The following is a 17,749-nucleotide window of genomic DNA, read 5'->3' on the forward strand; positions in this document are numbered from 1 at the left end:
CTTAAGCAGACAATTACGCAACACAGTCAAGACATTCACCAGATATGGCGGGACACATAGACGGGAGAACCTATATTAAACATACATTATGCAAGAGCTAAATCTGCCAATTGCAGGTCTTTCTTGAGGCCTGGAATGTTATCTAAATTATCAATTAGACTTTAATTAACTTATCCAAATCATAATCAACTCTCGATGTCATCGCTAGCCTGCGATATTTACTGGATTATAATCCGATCTTCTGCTCAACGCTCATTCATAATTAAATAAAAAAAATAGATAATCGAAACTGTGTTTTTTTTTATCGTACTGACTTTTATAATGATGATCGAGGCTAGGTCCAAAATTCAATCGCTACATTCTCGGTTCAGAATGGATCAATTTGACTGAAATTTTCAGCAAATTCCCTTTACATTATCTAGTTTTTAACTATTATAGAGAGAACTGCCAGCTCTTTATTTAATCTCCCATAATGTATCTTTAATAGTCCCCTACTTTTCCTTAGGCGCACTAAGGAAACAAGCACGTGTTGACCAAGTAAATAGTTTAATTGAACGAATGTTTCCCCAGAAATAGAGTTGGTTCTTAAACTCATAAAGGTATATTTTTCCAGGAAATAATATTTTGTTAATTCTCCTTAGACATCATTTTGTTTATTTTCTAAGAATGCTGCATAAGGTCAATATCATTCACCAAAACATTGATTTTATTTAATATCATATCCCCCTAATTATTGATTATCTACCTATTTGGGTCATATTATTACGAGCGTCCGTCAAACTCCATAAAAGCCATTAAAAGGAGACACAGTGGGTTATTGAATCAGGCGCTGGTTCATTTACCACAGGAGTTCCTTGGTTCACTCGCGGTATTCGCTAATGCTAGGTATCAGGACTTATCATATATTGTGATCAGTCGTATCGTATAGCAATCGTGTTGATCGTATTGAAACGTATCCGAACGTATCTGCACGTACCACATCGCGGAGTCAATAGGGGCAATCCTATCGTAACACACGACAGTCGTAGCAATCGTGTTGGTCGTATTGAAACGTATCTGCAAGTAGCAGATCGTGAACTCATTAGGGACAATACTATCGTAACACACGACAGTCGTAGCAATCGTGTTGGTCGTATTGAAACGTATCCGAACGTATCTGCACGTAGTAGATCGTGAACTCATTAGGGACAATACTATCGTAACACACGACAGTCGTAGCAATCGTGTTGGTCGTATTGAAACGTATCCGAACGTATCTGCACGTAGTAGATCGTGAACTCATTAGGGACAATACTATCGTAACACACGACAGTCGTAGCAATCGTGTTGGTCGTATTGAAACGTATCCGAACGTTTCTGCACGTAGTAGATCGTGAACTCATTAGGGACAATACTATCGTAACACACGACAGTCGTAGCAATCGTGTTGGTCGTATTGAAACGTATCCGAACGTTTCTGCACGTAGTAGATCGTGAACTCATTAGGGACAATACTATCGTAACACACGACAGTCGTAGCAATCGTGTTGGTCGTATTGAAACGTATCCGAACGTATCTGCACGTAGTAGATCGTGAACTCATTAGGGACAATACTATCGTAACGCATCGCACGACAGTTGGGGCCTGGCACAAGAAAGTCTCTCATGATTTTTCAGTGTGCTTTTCCATTTTCATTGATGAAGGGCAGGGGGGGGGGGGGGCATGCCAATCAGAAAAAGAGGGCTAGTCGTTCGGATGAGGCCAGTTCCCGTGGAAGTGAAAGAACAATTCAAATTCGACGAAGAGTAGATACACAGCATGGCGTATGCCGTTCTTCATTTATTCCGGTTGGTTCAGATAAATATTCCTTCAAACCCTATTTGATTTCATTTCAACAGACTTCAAAAGGAAATGAAATGAAATGAAATGAAATGGGGCTTAACGTCCTACTGTTCTGCTCCTATGCTGGGCTAATGAAGACGGGCATACGCCATACAGTGTGCTATGAGGGAAATTTTGTCCGGGCAGCGGCACTATCGCCTACTCTTACATCGAATTCCAACTGCCAAGGGATCTTTTACGTGCATTCCAATGTATACACGGGACCTCGGTTTTTCGTCTCATCCGAAGGACTAGACAGCTATCCTTGTCAGGCCCTCCGTCCTGCATCACTGATAAGGGAGAACCACGCCGGAAAATCAGGATGAACTTTCTCGGTCAATGCAGGGATTACCCACTTAGCCACGTGATCCCCGACTTCAAAAGGACAATGCGTGTCATGTTTTATTGTTTAAAATGACAGTGGTAATTATTATGCCGGAAGTAAATCTTTCCTTGTTCAACCTGACTTAACGCAAATACCCGGATGTCAAGAGAACATTTCAATAAGAGAACTCTGTCACGATGAGATGTCGGATTTTCCTTCTTCTCATTTTAACGACATTCATCCATTGTTTTGGTGAGTAAAAACAATTATTTATAATTTTTCATTTTCTATATCTAATAAGCTTTAGGCTACGAATTTTATAATCTGTGGGTGTTCGTGTTATTTCAATCAGTGGGTGATTTAAACATAAATTATGTAAGATTTAGATAAAGAGCTAGCGATTCTTGACTATAATAGTTCAAAAATAGATAATGGAAAAGGAATAATTTGAAAATTTCATTCAAATTACCCTATTGCTAGCGAAGATATTAGCCTTTGAAGGTTTGACAAGAAGTGTGCAATAATTTCAACCACCGTACTCGTTGTTCGAAGCTATGTCTCGCTCGTCCATTTTAAGCGTAAATCAAAATATGACTGAACTGTTCTAATCTATTTAATATCGGAGAAAACCGATGCTATCGAGAGCTGGTTATGGCCTGGATAAGTTAATTAATGTCTAATTAATAATTTAGAAAACATTTCAGGCCTAAAGAAAGATATGTAAATAGGCAGATTTAGCTCTTGCATAATGTAGGTTTAAAATAAATCAAAAGCAATTCAAGTTGGTCGATAGTCTTGTAACAATCGTTACAAAAGGAGAAAAAATCCATTAAATTGATGTTTGCTTTCAGTTCATACAAATGACTTGTATAACCAGTCAAAGTATATAGTACTTTGCACTTTTATAATAGCTTTGAATGATTACAATAAGTGGGTAAAGGTGATTTCTTTATTTTCGTTTCGTTTTAAAGGGACAATAACACTCTTGCTGGCTTGACAGCTCCAGAAAATAAAAAAAATAGCCTTATTCTAAGTACTAGATGTGTTTGTGTCCTATCTGTTGTGTAAATTATCCATTAAATCCTATTTTACTTGTCCAGAGGGTTCAAAAATATTTTTAAATCCAAGTCACATTTGAAAAGCTTTACGTCAGGCTTTTCAAATCATTTAGTTGAATTTTTCCAATTGTTTAAATTAGGTGTGTTAAGATGAAATTTGTATCATCAATTAATTGGAATATTGTCAAATAGTGCAATTTGTTGACCAGAATAAAGATTGGGGCATATTATTCAGTTACAACAAGAGTGGCATTGAGCCTTTAATGTTATAGCCATGGTGTTACAAAATTACTTTGTTGCGCTGAACAGTAGAACGTTACACCCCATTTCATTTCATTTTATTTCTTGTTGCGCCGATTTTCTTGAGGAGTTTATCGTAGAAATTTTAATGCTGTTATTGGTATAGGTTATTGTGAATGAGAAATTTTCAGAGAACATGAGGCGTGGTTTCGATTTCCCAGGTGTACATGACAAGGGGTAGGGCCGCCTTTTCAACCTCGTGGGTCTTCTCCGGGTTCTCAGGTTTCCTGTCACTGCTAAAGACCCCTACGCGCAAGCGAATTATTGGTATAAAATTGAATCATGTGTTAGTCCCGAAATGACCTATTCTGTGTCGAGTGGACGTTAACCCCACCCTCTCTCTCTCTCTCTCTCTCTCTACTAATGCAGTTTTTTAATATCAGTTACGCATATCTACTTCAAACAGCATTATCCGATTCATTAAAGCTGCAATTTCATATAGTTATATTTTTAAAATTTATTAAAATAAAGCCCTATAATAGACGGTATCCATAAACCGTCCTACCTTGTTAAAGAATAATCCTATTAATCCTATAAGTCACTATTGCCAGCTGAGAAATTGGCAAAAATATCATTTTCAACTTCAAATTCCAACGTTTGAAGGTAGCTAATGCATGGAGGCAATAGGAAAACAAGGGAGGTAATTGTGTTATTATTTCCTGTGTCAATGATTTTTAAGGGTGGGAAATAATGCCCATGATCGTATAATAGTGAGTTGATAACCTATTGAGCAAAAGACATAGAAATAATCATGTTTTGACTTTCTTAGAAAATATGAAATTATCGCTTTAAGTTACTTGTTAAAGGCCGTGTGCCTTGGACAACAGGTTTGAGTTAAATCGGACGCATCGAAAAGTCACTGATCTTGATAAATTTCACTATTTATTATTTTATTCTGTCTGCTACATTTATCGATATAACGTCGAAAAATCTAACTAGCAAAACATTGACGCCGCTTTGTTCTAGCCCCCCCCCCCACCCCTTTAACCCTATACATGCATGCATCTAAATGAGACGATAAGCACAAAGCTTCTGATTATATAAAACTATAGATTATCCCGCCCCCCCCTCCACTCTCCCCACCACACACACCAATTTATCGCAACCCACGCGCTATTGCCACCTTGGACCCCCAAAGCTCAAATTCCTTGACACCTCCTTCTTCATTTCGAGGGGGGGTTAGATGGCTGAATGGTTAGCACGTGCTCGCTGTATCATAAAGCCTGTCGTGATTTTAAGTTAGGAGTGGGGGTTGGGTGGTCGAATGGTTAGCACACGCGCGCGGTATCATAAGACCTGTCATTGAGTCTACTGGCGTGGTTTCGAATCCCCGGTTGTACGTGACAAGGAGTAGGGTCGCCTGTCCAACCTCGTGGGTTTTCTCCGGGTCTTCCACTGCTAAAGACCCCTACGCGCAAGCGAATTATTGAAATAAAATTAAACCATATGTTAGTCCCGAAATGACCTAGTTTGTGTCGAGTGGACGGTAAACCCCATTTCTCTCTCTCTCTCTCTCTCTCTCTCTCTCTCTTCATTTCAATCGCATACAGGAACAGAAATACATACACCCTAATAAGTTTTGACACGTTGATTAAAGGTGCATTAGTAGATAATGCAAAATAAATATTTTGAAACTTTCACCCAAATTACTTTATTTTGGGCGAAGTTATCAATAGTTGTAGTTTTGACAAGATGTGTGAACTGATCGTAACCACTGTACTGGTCATTCGAGTCTTATGCAAGAGCTTAATCTGCCTATTGCAAGTCTTTCTTTTGGCTGAAATGTTATATAAACTATTAATTAGACATTTATTGGCATGACAAGACCATAATCAACTTTCGATGCCATCTGATTTTTTATTAGATTTGAATCCGCCCTGTCGTTAAACGGCTGTAATGATTAACAGTAAAACTGGATAATCGAGAATTTGTGTATTCTTATTATAGCAACAGTAACAATGACGATTGAGGCTACAATGTTTTTAAAATAGGTATTTCTCGACTCAGAGTGAAGTAATCTATTTTTAAATTATTTGAACTGCCAGCTCTTTATACTTTCTTCCATAATGCCTTTTTAAGCGCTTCACCCGAACAATTTCCGTGTGAATTCACACGACAAGCTAATGACGAGCTCAAATGAATCATTAGGGATAAAACAGCAAAGATAGTAGATGACAATAAACGGATTCTAATCATTCGGGTAGGACGAAAAAACAGCGGCCCCGTGTATATATTGACATGAGCTATAAAAGAACTCTTGAGAGTTGGAATTCGTAATAGGTGTAGGCCGTAAGGCCGCTGTCCGAGCGAAATTTCCCCATAGCACTCGGCAAACCTCGGCAGATTCCAGTACCCTACATCTAGCCTCGGCTGTATTACGAAGTCCGCTATTGGAACTACTTTCAAGTTCCAGGATTACCAAGGGCGTTGCCCATGACGACGCCTTTGAAGAATGTTTTATCATACAAATATTTCAAAGTCTGAAGCTGTTTTTCTTTCAAGGACAACTTTGCACTGAAAATTCTACACACGCTTCGAACAACGCAATTTTGATAACTTCTTTTTAAAAGCGGCAAGATTTCCTAATAACTAAACCGGTGCCGCATCGCAATTGTATAAGCGTAGGTACATATCACTTAACGTCATACAGCCGAGGCTAGATGTAGAGTAACGGAATCTACCGAGGTTTGCCGAGTGTCCCCATAGCACAATGCATGAGGTATGCCCGAGTTGATTAACTAGCCAGGTTATTGCAAAAATTTAGACGCTAAACCCCATTTCATGTCTTACATGGCTAATTACACTGACAAAACAGCAGGCCCGTAACTAGGGGGAGGGGGCGCAGGGGTGGGTGGGGTGAAGCTCCCCCTGAAAAAAGTTTTGCCCCCCCCCCTGAATAAATTGTCGACCATAAAAAAAAGTAGATATACATTGTCCGTCAATTTTACAGCATCCCTAAGAACACGTCCCCCCCCTGGTTGCCCTGAGCTAGTTACGGCCCTGCCAAACACCCAACAGTCGCATGGACTTGTAATTTTAAATTAATATATTTACAGGAAATGACGGATTAATCAGTCGCTGCCTGTTTAAACGCAGGGAACACATTTACTTCAGTTGTCCGAAAGGTCATGTGATCTATCGTCCAATGATATTTCTTGGTAAAGGCAACCAATCAACTTGCAGCTATGAAGATGGGGACTGCATCGGCCAATCCCTGAGTGTGTTGAAGCAAAACAACAAATGCTATTGGAGAGAATCTTGTTCTGTTGGTTGGAGAAATGGGCAGGTAATCCTTAAAACAGACGACAGAAGATGTACTGGAGAGACGGCGAACTATGTGGCCTACTCAAATCCCCTGTGTATTAAAGAAGGTAAAATTAAATTCAATATTTACAAACCAAATAGAAAGTTGTGGCGTGAACTACGTAAATTGTTATTATCCCCTGGCTATCTGGGGGTCAGGTTGGCTAAGTGGTTAAGACGCTGGCCTGGAGGTCGTGTGTTCTATCCCTGCATTGGCCGAGGAAAGTTCATCCAGATTTTCCGACGTGGTTCCCCCTTTCTCAGTGATGCAGGACGAAGGACAGCTGTCTAGTCGTTCGGATGGGACGAAAAAAACGAGATCCCTTGTACACATTGACGTGCACGTAATAGATCCCTTGACAGTTGGAATTCGATATAAGAGTAGGCCGTAGTGCCACTGTCCGGGCATAATTTCCCTCATAGCACACTGTATGGCGTATGCCTGTCTTCATTTCATTGTGAGGATTTTTCGTAGACACATATAATGCCTGGTAGATAGATTTGTGATCATATTTCTCCAACAAGGGAAATAGCCGCCGCAGTGAGGCAACGAAGTGTATCTATTCTCGACTCTTATAAACTACGTACCATATGAAAAAGGGTGACTTTCAAAGTTCGGGACTGAGAAGTTATGTGAAGCATAACCCGAAGTCCTTTCATGGTCTCATTAGCGCACACGTGCAATCACGTCTGCTAGTCACGTTTTGCTGTTCCCGACCTCGCATTACACTAATCGTTCGGGATTTTTTTTTTTAACGTTTATTACTACTTACGGAAACGTAACTTCTATGGGACAAGCAGATAGGTAGTATAACCTGCGTCCTTCACATGCTCCCGTGGAACATCATGATAGAAGATTTTGGTGAGCTGAATGGTGGAAACAGGGCTTAAAACAAAACCACAGCCATTACATCCTGCAAGTTGACCTCAAATAAGTGCTAAAATGAGATGGTCCTAAAACCAGGTTATTATGACTACGAAGATAAAATGCTAAATGCAGACCTTGTGCTGTTTACCCAATCTAGAAACAGAACCAGCTTATAATAAACATAAACAGACACCCATCATCGTTTTGTATACAAAAAATAAGCTCATGTTGCGTTATGTATAAATTGATAGTTTTTACACAGAGATAAGCACGTTAAATTACGACTAGGCCGTTTTACATGAAAGATTAGCAACCTCTTAAAGATATCTATCTATTAAAGAGAATTTGCACTTCGGTCGCTGATTAGAAATATATTTTCATATGGCGTAATTTGAATATACGGTTTACACCAAGGGTGGGGGGTGGATGATTGAATGGTTAGTGCGTGCGCACTGTATCATAAGGTCTGTCATTGGGTCAACTGGCGGGGTTTCGAATCGCCGATGGTACGTGACAATGAGTAGGCTCGCCCGTACAACCTCGTGGGTTTTCTACGGGTCCCTCGGTTTCCTCCCACTAAGCGAATTATTGAAATATAATTGAACCATATGTTAATTAGTCCCTAAATGACTAACGCCAATTAACCCAATGACAGACCTTATGAAACAACGCGCGCTAACCTTTATTTCCCCCCCCCCCCTCTCAATATGAATGCAATATGCTCCACATTTGTGGCTCGGTGCGTAAAACATTGGTTCACAGACAATTGGGGCCGGGCCCTGGTTCCTCTATATTTTTTCAGCCTAGTTTCCGATTTGCCAGTATAGCAGAGCGGGTGGTTTGAAAAGTAAAAGCAAAAGAACGATACGATACCAAAACCAGAGCACGTTAAAGACCCCCTGACAGTTAGAAATCGTATGTCCGACTGCATTATCTCATTTGATTTCATTGCACAGAAGTTTACCATACCGTACCTTTAAGTTTATGTAAATAAACAGCGAGGTGTATGTAAATAAAATTATCCTCCTATTTTCAGCGATAAGCTATGATAAGCTAGGTAAATCGTGACGACCTAATTTATAATATGGTTAATGTTTAAATTTTATCTATCTCAGATTATTTTCTATCGCTTTATCTTCCTTGTTGCACAACGTCCTCATTGACCATTTGGTCATCCAACACCCCGGATTGTTTATAGTTTAAAGTAGGTTATATGATAAACTATTTAACGTTCTACCTGTCTGCACCAACCCGGTGGGGGGGGGGGAGACGGTGGCTAGGTGAGTAAGGCGCTGGTTCACTAGCCTGGAGATCACGGGGTCGATTCCGGTGTTGGCCGAGAAAGTTCATTGAGATTTTTCGGCGGGGTTTCCCCTTGTCAGTGGTGCAGGGCTTGACAAGGATAGCTGTCTAGTCGTTAGGATGGGACGAAAAAACGAGGCCCCGGGACTGACCCCAGTCTCTCCTGTTTAGTGAGTCAGTGCCACATTAACAAACAGATCAACCTTGTATACATTCAAGTTATTTTTGTACTGACAGTTTATTGTTTATACACTTTACAGAGCACCTGTTTAGTATTTGTGACGCAAGCGAAAAGGAAATTGACGTCATAGAGGGCGTAATAAGAAGTCACGCAGAATATCCGTGGTCGTATGGGTCTGCAAAGCAGAAATGCACCAAATATATTGCTGTGAATCAAGGTTACACATTGAAATTAATGATAGATGATGTTGAAACCCAAGACGGAGACTCTCTTGTCATACGAGACATAGCTAATGACGTAACGTATAACGTCACTACAGCCTTGAGTAAAACCCTGACTATTATTAGCGGATTGGTTGAAATAAATTTCATTACGTCACCTGGGGTGAAAATAGGTCGTGGTTTTGTGATCAGATTTCAAAGTAAGTACAGCTTAACATTTTTAAGCCGTGTGAATTCTCATTAATTGAAAGTGTTATGGGGTGTTCCAGGGAGAGTCCACACATGTTAATTAAGATTTGCCTGAAAGAAAATGCTTTAGTGGAATTACTGTTCTGGTCATTAGGAAGGATGGTATTAAACATTGTATCGTAGGACCATAAAAATACAGGTTTACCAACCGAAATTGTAATCCGAAGCTGTTTAGAAACTGACATATATGTTCTTAAATAACGAAAATCTTGAAGATCTAATATGTGTAGGATAAAGCACGAGACGGGGGTTATGCTGGGGAAAGAAAGACTGAAGAAAATAACCCAAGAAAAAGAAAACCCGAGGTTGGCAGGCCGATTTTCTTCTGTCGACAGTTTTTTCCAAAGTCTTTCTTCCCCAGCATAACCGAAGTCGAGGACTTTTATCTTGCTTATAAACCGTCAATGTTTACATGTACGCAAGATGAGAATATCCCAGAATTCCCATAAGAAGAACCTTGTAACATGTTTTCTTATGGGGAAAAAACCTACTCTGGATGAATAACCCGTTACAGGTTTGACGAAAAACTTTCAGAAGAATAACCCCAAATTCCCCTGTATATATACAAAGCCGCCCTCGACTTTCAAAGCGCAAGTTATTCCGGGCATAGAATATACCCCAAAGATCAAAGAGATTTACCGTTATAATACATTTGGAGAAAGTGGTGTCTATCAAATATGGCATGCTAAGGCCATGGGTAGCGTCTGCAAAAAGACGTCGCCTTTGTCCAGACCTCCTGACTAGTTTTGTGCAAAACAGTAAGATTGGATGAGGGCCGTAACACAGAGCTCACGATTGACATAAACAGGATAGAAATGAAATGGGGTTTAACATCCTACTGTTCTGCTCCGATTGGACCAATGAAGAGTAAATGAGTATAGAAGGTCATGTTTATATTATGTATTTCTAGAGGAAAGAATTAGACTATCAACAGATATTGTTAACAGAACATACTCAGATACTCCCCAAGGTAAGTAAACCCAACACTTTAACATAATATAGGGGTTTGGATGGCCGAATGGTTAGCGCGTTCGTGCTGTATTATAAGGTCTGTCATTGAGTCAACTGGCGTGGTTCCGATTTCGCGGTTGTACGTGACAAGGAGTAGGGTTGCCTGTTCAACCTCGTGGGTTTTCACCGTGTCCCCAGGTTTCCTCCCACGGCTAAAGACCCCTACGCGCAAGCGAATCATTGAAATAAAATTGAACCATATGTTAGTCTCGAAATGACCTAGTTTGTGTCGAGTGGACGTTATCCCCCACCCCTCTCTACAGTTTAGTAGGGTGAACAACTTGAACTCTACAAGGGGAGCTTTTGTCTCGGATTCTCTTGCGTTCATGTCCACTCGAATTTAACCAAGCCAACATAGACGTGAAAGCCTGCTTGTATAAAGATTGATTTCTTGTAAAAATCATTTTCCTGAAAATGGTCATTAAAGGAGCTAAACCTCAAACTCAATATTTTATATAATATTCGAAATTAAAAACACTAATTCAATATTTATCCATTTTATTCAATATTGGCGATGTTATATTGTAGGGGAAAATTGAGATCCTTATATCCAATATTTAAGAGTCAGTGAACAGTTGGTTATGAGTCGTGTATTCTATGGTTTCGGATGCTATTTGTAACGGACAATGAAAACATATCCTACAAGACAATGTGAAAGTAATTAAACATACATTATGCAAGAGCTAAATCTGTCTATTGCAGGCCTTTCTTTAGACCTGAAATGTTATCTAAATTATTAATTAGACATTAATTAACCTATTCAGACCATAATCAACTCTAGATGGCAGCGCTAGCCTGCGATCTTTAGTGGATTGTAAGCCGATTTACTGCACAACTTTCCTTCTCGATTAAATGGATAATCGAGACTATGCTGTTTATCAAACTGACTTTAGTAATGATGACCGAGGTTTTGGGGAATTTCAGTCGCTTAGTTCTCGGTTCATTGTGGATCAATTTGAATGAAATTTTCAGCAAATTGCCTTTACATTATCTAGTTTTTAACTATTATAGTTAGAACTGCCAACTCGTTATGGAATCTACCATAATGTATCTTTAATAATGGCTGATTCACAAACGACAAAATAATAATACTAACAAACGTGTAGAATGGACCAAGCAAGAGTAAAGAACTGTCGTTAAATTTCGACTGTTCGCGCGTTTCACCAAACACAATTTTTAAAACAATTGAATATAAATCACTTTATATACATTTATATTACATTAATATTTGCTTTTGGACCAATTTTCGGCTGTTTTAAAGATACATTATGGGAGATTAGATAACGAGCTATAATAGTTAAAAACTAGATAATGTAAAGAAAATTTGCTGATAATTTCAGGCAAATTGATCCACCCTGAACCGAGAATTTAGCGATTGAATTTTGGGCAAAGCCTCGATCATCATAACTAAAATCGGTACGATAAAAAACATAGTCTCTATTATACATTAAAATCAGAAGCAGCATACCTGGTTCTAATCCAGAAAACTGGCAGATTTAGCTCTTGCAATGTATGTTTAAGGTTGCAAAGAATAGTCATACGCCATTTAATTTCATTTGATGTATTAAAGTCGCTTTTTCATCTTAATTACAGTTTTTGCCAGTATTGAAGAATGTATTAACAGCAAAACCGACCGCATTCGATTGACCTGTCCATTAAATCACGTCATATACAAACCGGAAGTTTCCGTGGGTGCCAGTAACAACAACCTGTGTTACCATAGAGACGGTGACTGCACAGGACTGATTCACACCTTACTTGCTCAGAGAAATGGCTGCTATTGGTTAAATTCTTGTAACCTGTCATGGCAAGAGGGAATTCCAATAACCATGACATCAGTAGAAAGATGTTTTATTTTGATGCCGAGTTATACCATGATGAGCTACTTTCAGTGTGTTCCAAAGGGTAATTCTGTTATAATTATAATCCAAAAATGTCTCAAATTCGATCTTGTGGGGGGGGGGGGGGTGGTGCAAGAGGTGCGCCGATTTTTTTCCAGAACCAGCTGTCCCTCTTGCCCACCCCCAATAGCTACGGACCTCTCATGGACCATATGAAGCTATATGCATTTGTACATAAATAAATCTCTGAAGCGCCTCAGTGGGCCCCTTTGTGGGCAGAGAAAGTTCAAGGTCTGTCCCCCTCGTCAGTAATGGAGGATAGACGACCGAATAAGAAAGGGCATACGGTCGTTTGAATGGAATGATAAACTCGGATGTACACGTAAAAGAACGTCAGTAATGTTTCCAAGATCAGTATCCGCGGAAACACCTCTTCCCGAGCGCATTTCCTCTCATAAGATACCGCATCAGTTATGTCTACTTTTATTAGCCCGTTGGATTCAGGAAAATAGACCCTACACCCCATTGCATTTCTTTTGAAGCGGAAATTGAAAAGATTTGATAATTTCATTGATTTACCGGGAATTTCCAATAAACAGCACAATTTTCATTGCATTCCAAATATGGCAAATATTATCTGTATTTACATATCCATATCTCTATTTTTACTAAATTAAGGTTACGTGTACAACATATGTGACGACAACCATTGGGAAATCAAAGAAACTAATGGTCTTATTAAAAGTCACGACAGCTTTCCTTGGAATTACCCAGCAGTCACTAAAACTTGCAGGAAACGGTTACGTGTCAATAAGAAATATGGTGTACGCATTTTCGCTGATGACTTTGACCTTGACCTTGACACTTCAAAAGAAAGGGTTAATATATGGTACGTTTCACCCAATGGACATCGAGTAAAGAGAAAGAAACTTCGTGGAAACGACACAATAGATTTCATAACTCTAGACGGCTGTATTGATATAGAATTTAAAACATCGGAACATTCAAAAACTGGACGTGGTTTTGTTTTTAAATTTGAACGTAAGTTAGTTATCTTTATGTGGTGTTTTTGTGTCGTTTATATTATTGTAAACCCAGCTTCACAGACGATATTAAATTAACGTCTTACTATTCAGTTCCGACTGGGCTAATGAAGACGGGCTTACGCCATACATGAGGGAAATTTTGCCCGGTCAGCGGCAATGTGGCCTACTCTTACATCGAATTCAAACTGCCTGGTCAGCGGCACTGTGGCCTACTCTTATATCGAATTCAAACTGCCCGGTCAGCGGCACTGTGGCCTACTCTTATATCGAATTCAAACTGCCTCGGTTTTTCGTCTCATCCGAATGGCTAGTCAGCTGTCCTTGTCAGGCCCTCCGTCCTGCAGCACTGACAAATGGAAACCACGTCGGAAAATCCAGATGAACTATCTCTGCCAATGCAGAACCCCCAAGATAGCCAGCCAGCCTCTTAACTACCGTGGCCCCCAGCTTGAAAGACAACCAAGCTTAAATGGAATTAAGGGGTTATATTATGAGGCTATAGCGTAATGCCGCTGATCATCATTTGGGGGATTTTGGAAGACCTTGCAAACTACTATATTATAACACTTGAATATCTTAAATGGCGGGTTAGGTGACCGAACGGTTAGCGCGTGCGCGTTGTATCATGAGGTCTGGCGTGGTTTGGATTCCCAGGTTGTACGTGGCAAAGAGTAGGGTCGCCTGTCCAGCCTTGTGGGGTTTTTTTTTCGGGTCCCGAAATGACCTAGTTTGTGTCGAGTGGACGTTAAACCCCATATCTTTTTTTTTCTCTCTCTCTCTCTCTCTCTCTCCGGGTAATTTAGAATAACTCCCGACTAGATTAATTAATGAAAATCTGAACACCAGTCTATTCAGATTACTATAAGCTATAATAATTAAGAAAACACCAGTATCTTGGCAATGAATTACAATTAGCCCCAAACGCATGCGTGTATCTTGATGACGAGTTGTGTATTGAAATGAAAATGACAAATTCTCTTTCAGTTGCTGTAACCAATCAAACTGAGAATGATGTCATCGTGGATGAAGTTGGAACGTGTGGTGGGAAATCTACATATTTCCCCAAAAGACCAAAGAGGAATGAACGTAAACATAAAGTAAAGAAAGGTAAATAGAACGGAGAACACTAGATCGGATATGACGTCATATGCGCATATGACGTCACATGTGGATTGTGGGTGAGGATTTGGTTAGGCTTTGTCCAGCGTTAAGGTTAGGGTTAGCGCTAGCACTGTTTTACATCAAGAGACTTTGACGAAATCTGCAGGTCATAACCCCCCCCCCCCCCGCAATCCACATGTGACGTCATATGTGCTAAAATGTGCAAGAACGTCTCCAATCAAGCGTTATTCATCAAACAAACGATACTTCCGGTGATATATAAGGATTTAGGCTAGTAATTATTTCTCCCATTTAGCGAATACAGTTCGTATATTTATAACAGTTATTGCTTGACCTTTCCACGTTTTCACATGGAACATTTTATTGATCATTTGTTCTAGAATGTTTGGGTTTACATTTTGTGTCCCGGTTTGGTGAATATTTATGATTTTAATGCGGAAGGGTCGGGGAGGTAAACAGATCTGAATTAAGATTCTTACTCACTGAGTACATGCTAAAGTGGTTTACATTCGAAGTATAAGCAAAAAGACAGATTTTGATTAGATGGGTTCAAATCTCATCTTTTGATTCGTCATTTTTAAGGTAAGAAAAGAGATGTGAAGAAACGAAGATCTAGAAACAAGAAAAGGACATCTGGAAATAAAAACAGGAGAAAAATGCTTAGTAGAAGACGGAGTACGTATATTTATATGCAAAATGAACAGACTACGCCCCCGTCAGGTCAGCGCCATCTTGGATCCAAAATGGCCAGCGAAAATAGCAAATGTTACAATTTACCTCAATAATTCAATTTACATACCGTTTCATATGTCTTTTTATAGTTTTTTTGGGGTGCTAAGTTCAAAATAAATAATATTCTGAAAAAATCCGATGAACGACCGCCATCTTCCATCCAGTATGGCCGCCAAAATGGCTGCGAAAATGGCAAATTTTAAATTTTACCTCAATTATTCAATTTACATGCCGTGTAATATGTCTTTTTATAGGTTTTCGGCGATGCCGAGTTCAAAACATGATGTTTCTTTACAATCCGGTAAAAAAACCGCCATCTTTGATTCAATATGGCCTCCAAAATGCCAATGGGGGTTGGACGACTGAATGGTTAGCGTGCGCGCGCTGTATCATAAAGACTGTCATTGAGTCGACTGGCGTGGTTTCGAATCCCCGGTTGTACGTGACAAGGAGTAGGGTCGCCTGTCCAACCTCGTGGGTTTTCTCCGGGTCCTCCGGTTTCCTCCCACTGCTAAAGACCCCTATGCGCAAGCTAATTATTGAAATAAAATTAAACCATATGTTAGTCCCGAAATGACCTAGTTGTGTCGAGTGGACGTTAAACCCCATTTTACCTCAATTATTCGATTTACATGCCTTTTAATATATACTTTTATAGGTTTTCGGTGGTGCTGATGTTTCAACACAATCCAATAAACGAGGTCATCTTTGATCCAATATGGCCACCAAAATGGCCAATTTTAAAGTTTCCTCGATTTTTCAATTTACATGCCCTTTAATATGGCCTTCAATAGGTTTTCAAAGGTCTGCTGTGTTGAGTTCAAATATTAAAGTTCCTAAAAATCCGCTAAACGGTCACCATCTTGGATCCACTATGTGACTAATGTCTAATTTTACACAATGAGGGGGTGTCCGTCTTATATAACGCCTCTGATTCTTCTAAAAAAATATGTTGATAATTTTTAAAGCCTTTAACATTATTGTCATTTGTAAATAGTACCATGTTTTTTTTACAGAATCTAAAATTGGGAAAAGACTACATGGAAAACATCAAAGGAAGAATTAATCAGCATTTGTTACTGCTAATTTTATGCACAAGCCTTTCAAGACACGACCCAATGCCAATATCATGATTTAATTTGAGCACCTTTTAAATCATTTTTTATACTTACGCATTTGCCAGCTAACATTGTTGTTGATATTGTTTGTACTCTGGGAATGTATTACTGTGTCGACCGTATAAACAAAACTTAAAGATACATTATGGGAGATTAGATAAAGAGCTGGCAATTCTCACTATAATAGTTAAAAACTAGATAATGTAAAGGCAATTTGCTGAAAATTTTATTCAAATTGATCTACTATGAACCGAGAACTAAGCGATTGAAATTTACGCCTAGCCTCGATCATCATTACTAAAGTCAGTACGATAAACAGCATAGTCTCGATTATCCATTTAATCGTTAAATCGTGAAGGAAAGTTATGCAGTAAATCGGCTCATAATCCACTAAAGATCGTAGGCTAGCGATGCCATCTAGAGTTGATTATGATCTGAATAAGTTAATTAATGTCTAATTAATAATTTAGATAACATTTCAGGCCTAAAGAAAGACCTGCAATAGACAGATTTAGCTCTTGCATAATGTATGTTTAAATGTGCATTAACCTTCTACTAATGATAACGGGCATAACCATACATGATACTCCTGATTAACGTTCTCGACCTAACAGCAGGACTAACATCGGACTTGCTGGTTAGTAAGCCATGTGTTTAATGGCAGATATCACAGCTGTGCTTAACGACCCTCTCCATGAATCTGGGTAATCGAGGTAACCTTACTAACTCCATGTCGTGCAAACATTTAGTCGGAGGATATTAGTGGGAATAGGGTCGGTTTAATGTGGCCAAACATTCAGATTATCGTCCCTCTTTTCCTTATTACAGTCAAAGCACAAGTGCCAGGCCGAGAATCGGGGTAATAACTCCATGTCGTGCACAAATGTAGTCGGAAGTTATTGGTGGGAACAAAGTAGGTTTAATGTGATCAAACATTCAGATTTGTATGTACGCGTCAACACCTATTGTAGTAACTGGATATCTATTTTATTAAATTGTAGCCAATTCTATTGAGTTAAAACTTTCTGACCAGGTAAATGGACCATCCTTCATTATTTACGTCTTGTTTACATAATTGAATCCAGTTATATCATCGGAATTGTAACACTATTAATAATAAAACGAAACGAAATCTTTAATTGGTCTATTTTTCTATGTTAAGTAACTTAATGTTGGAGTAACTGTGAACTGTGTGTTATTTACTTAATAAA

The 17,749-nt window shown here is 39.2% G+C and overlaps 1 protein-coding gene across 1 annotated transcript; it reads left to right on the forward strand.

The window, feature by feature from the left end:
* The first annotated feature begins 2,351 nt into the window (after positions 1-2,351).
* Positions 2,352-14,681, forward strand: LOC126812602 (uncharacterized). Its single transcript, XM_050539073.1, has 7 exons — positions 2,352-2,438; positions 6,601-6,915; positions 9,278-9,619; positions 10,579-10,638; positions 12,273-12,584; positions 13,199-13,561; positions 14,551-14,681. Exons 1-7 carry the CDS (start codon positions 2,384-2,386, stop codon positions 14,679-14,681), a joined length of 1,578 nt encoding a protein of 525 aa, XP_050395030.1. The 5' UTR covers positions 2,352-2,383.
* Positions 14,682-17,749: the final 3,068 nt, after the last annotated feature.

This window comes from Patella vulgata, chromosome 1 (genome assembly GCF_932274485.2).
Source record: "Patella vulgata chromosome 1, xgPatVulg1.2, whole genome shotgun sequence".
NCBI lineage: Eukaryota > Metazoa > Mollusca > Gastropoda > Patellidae > Patella > Patella vulgata.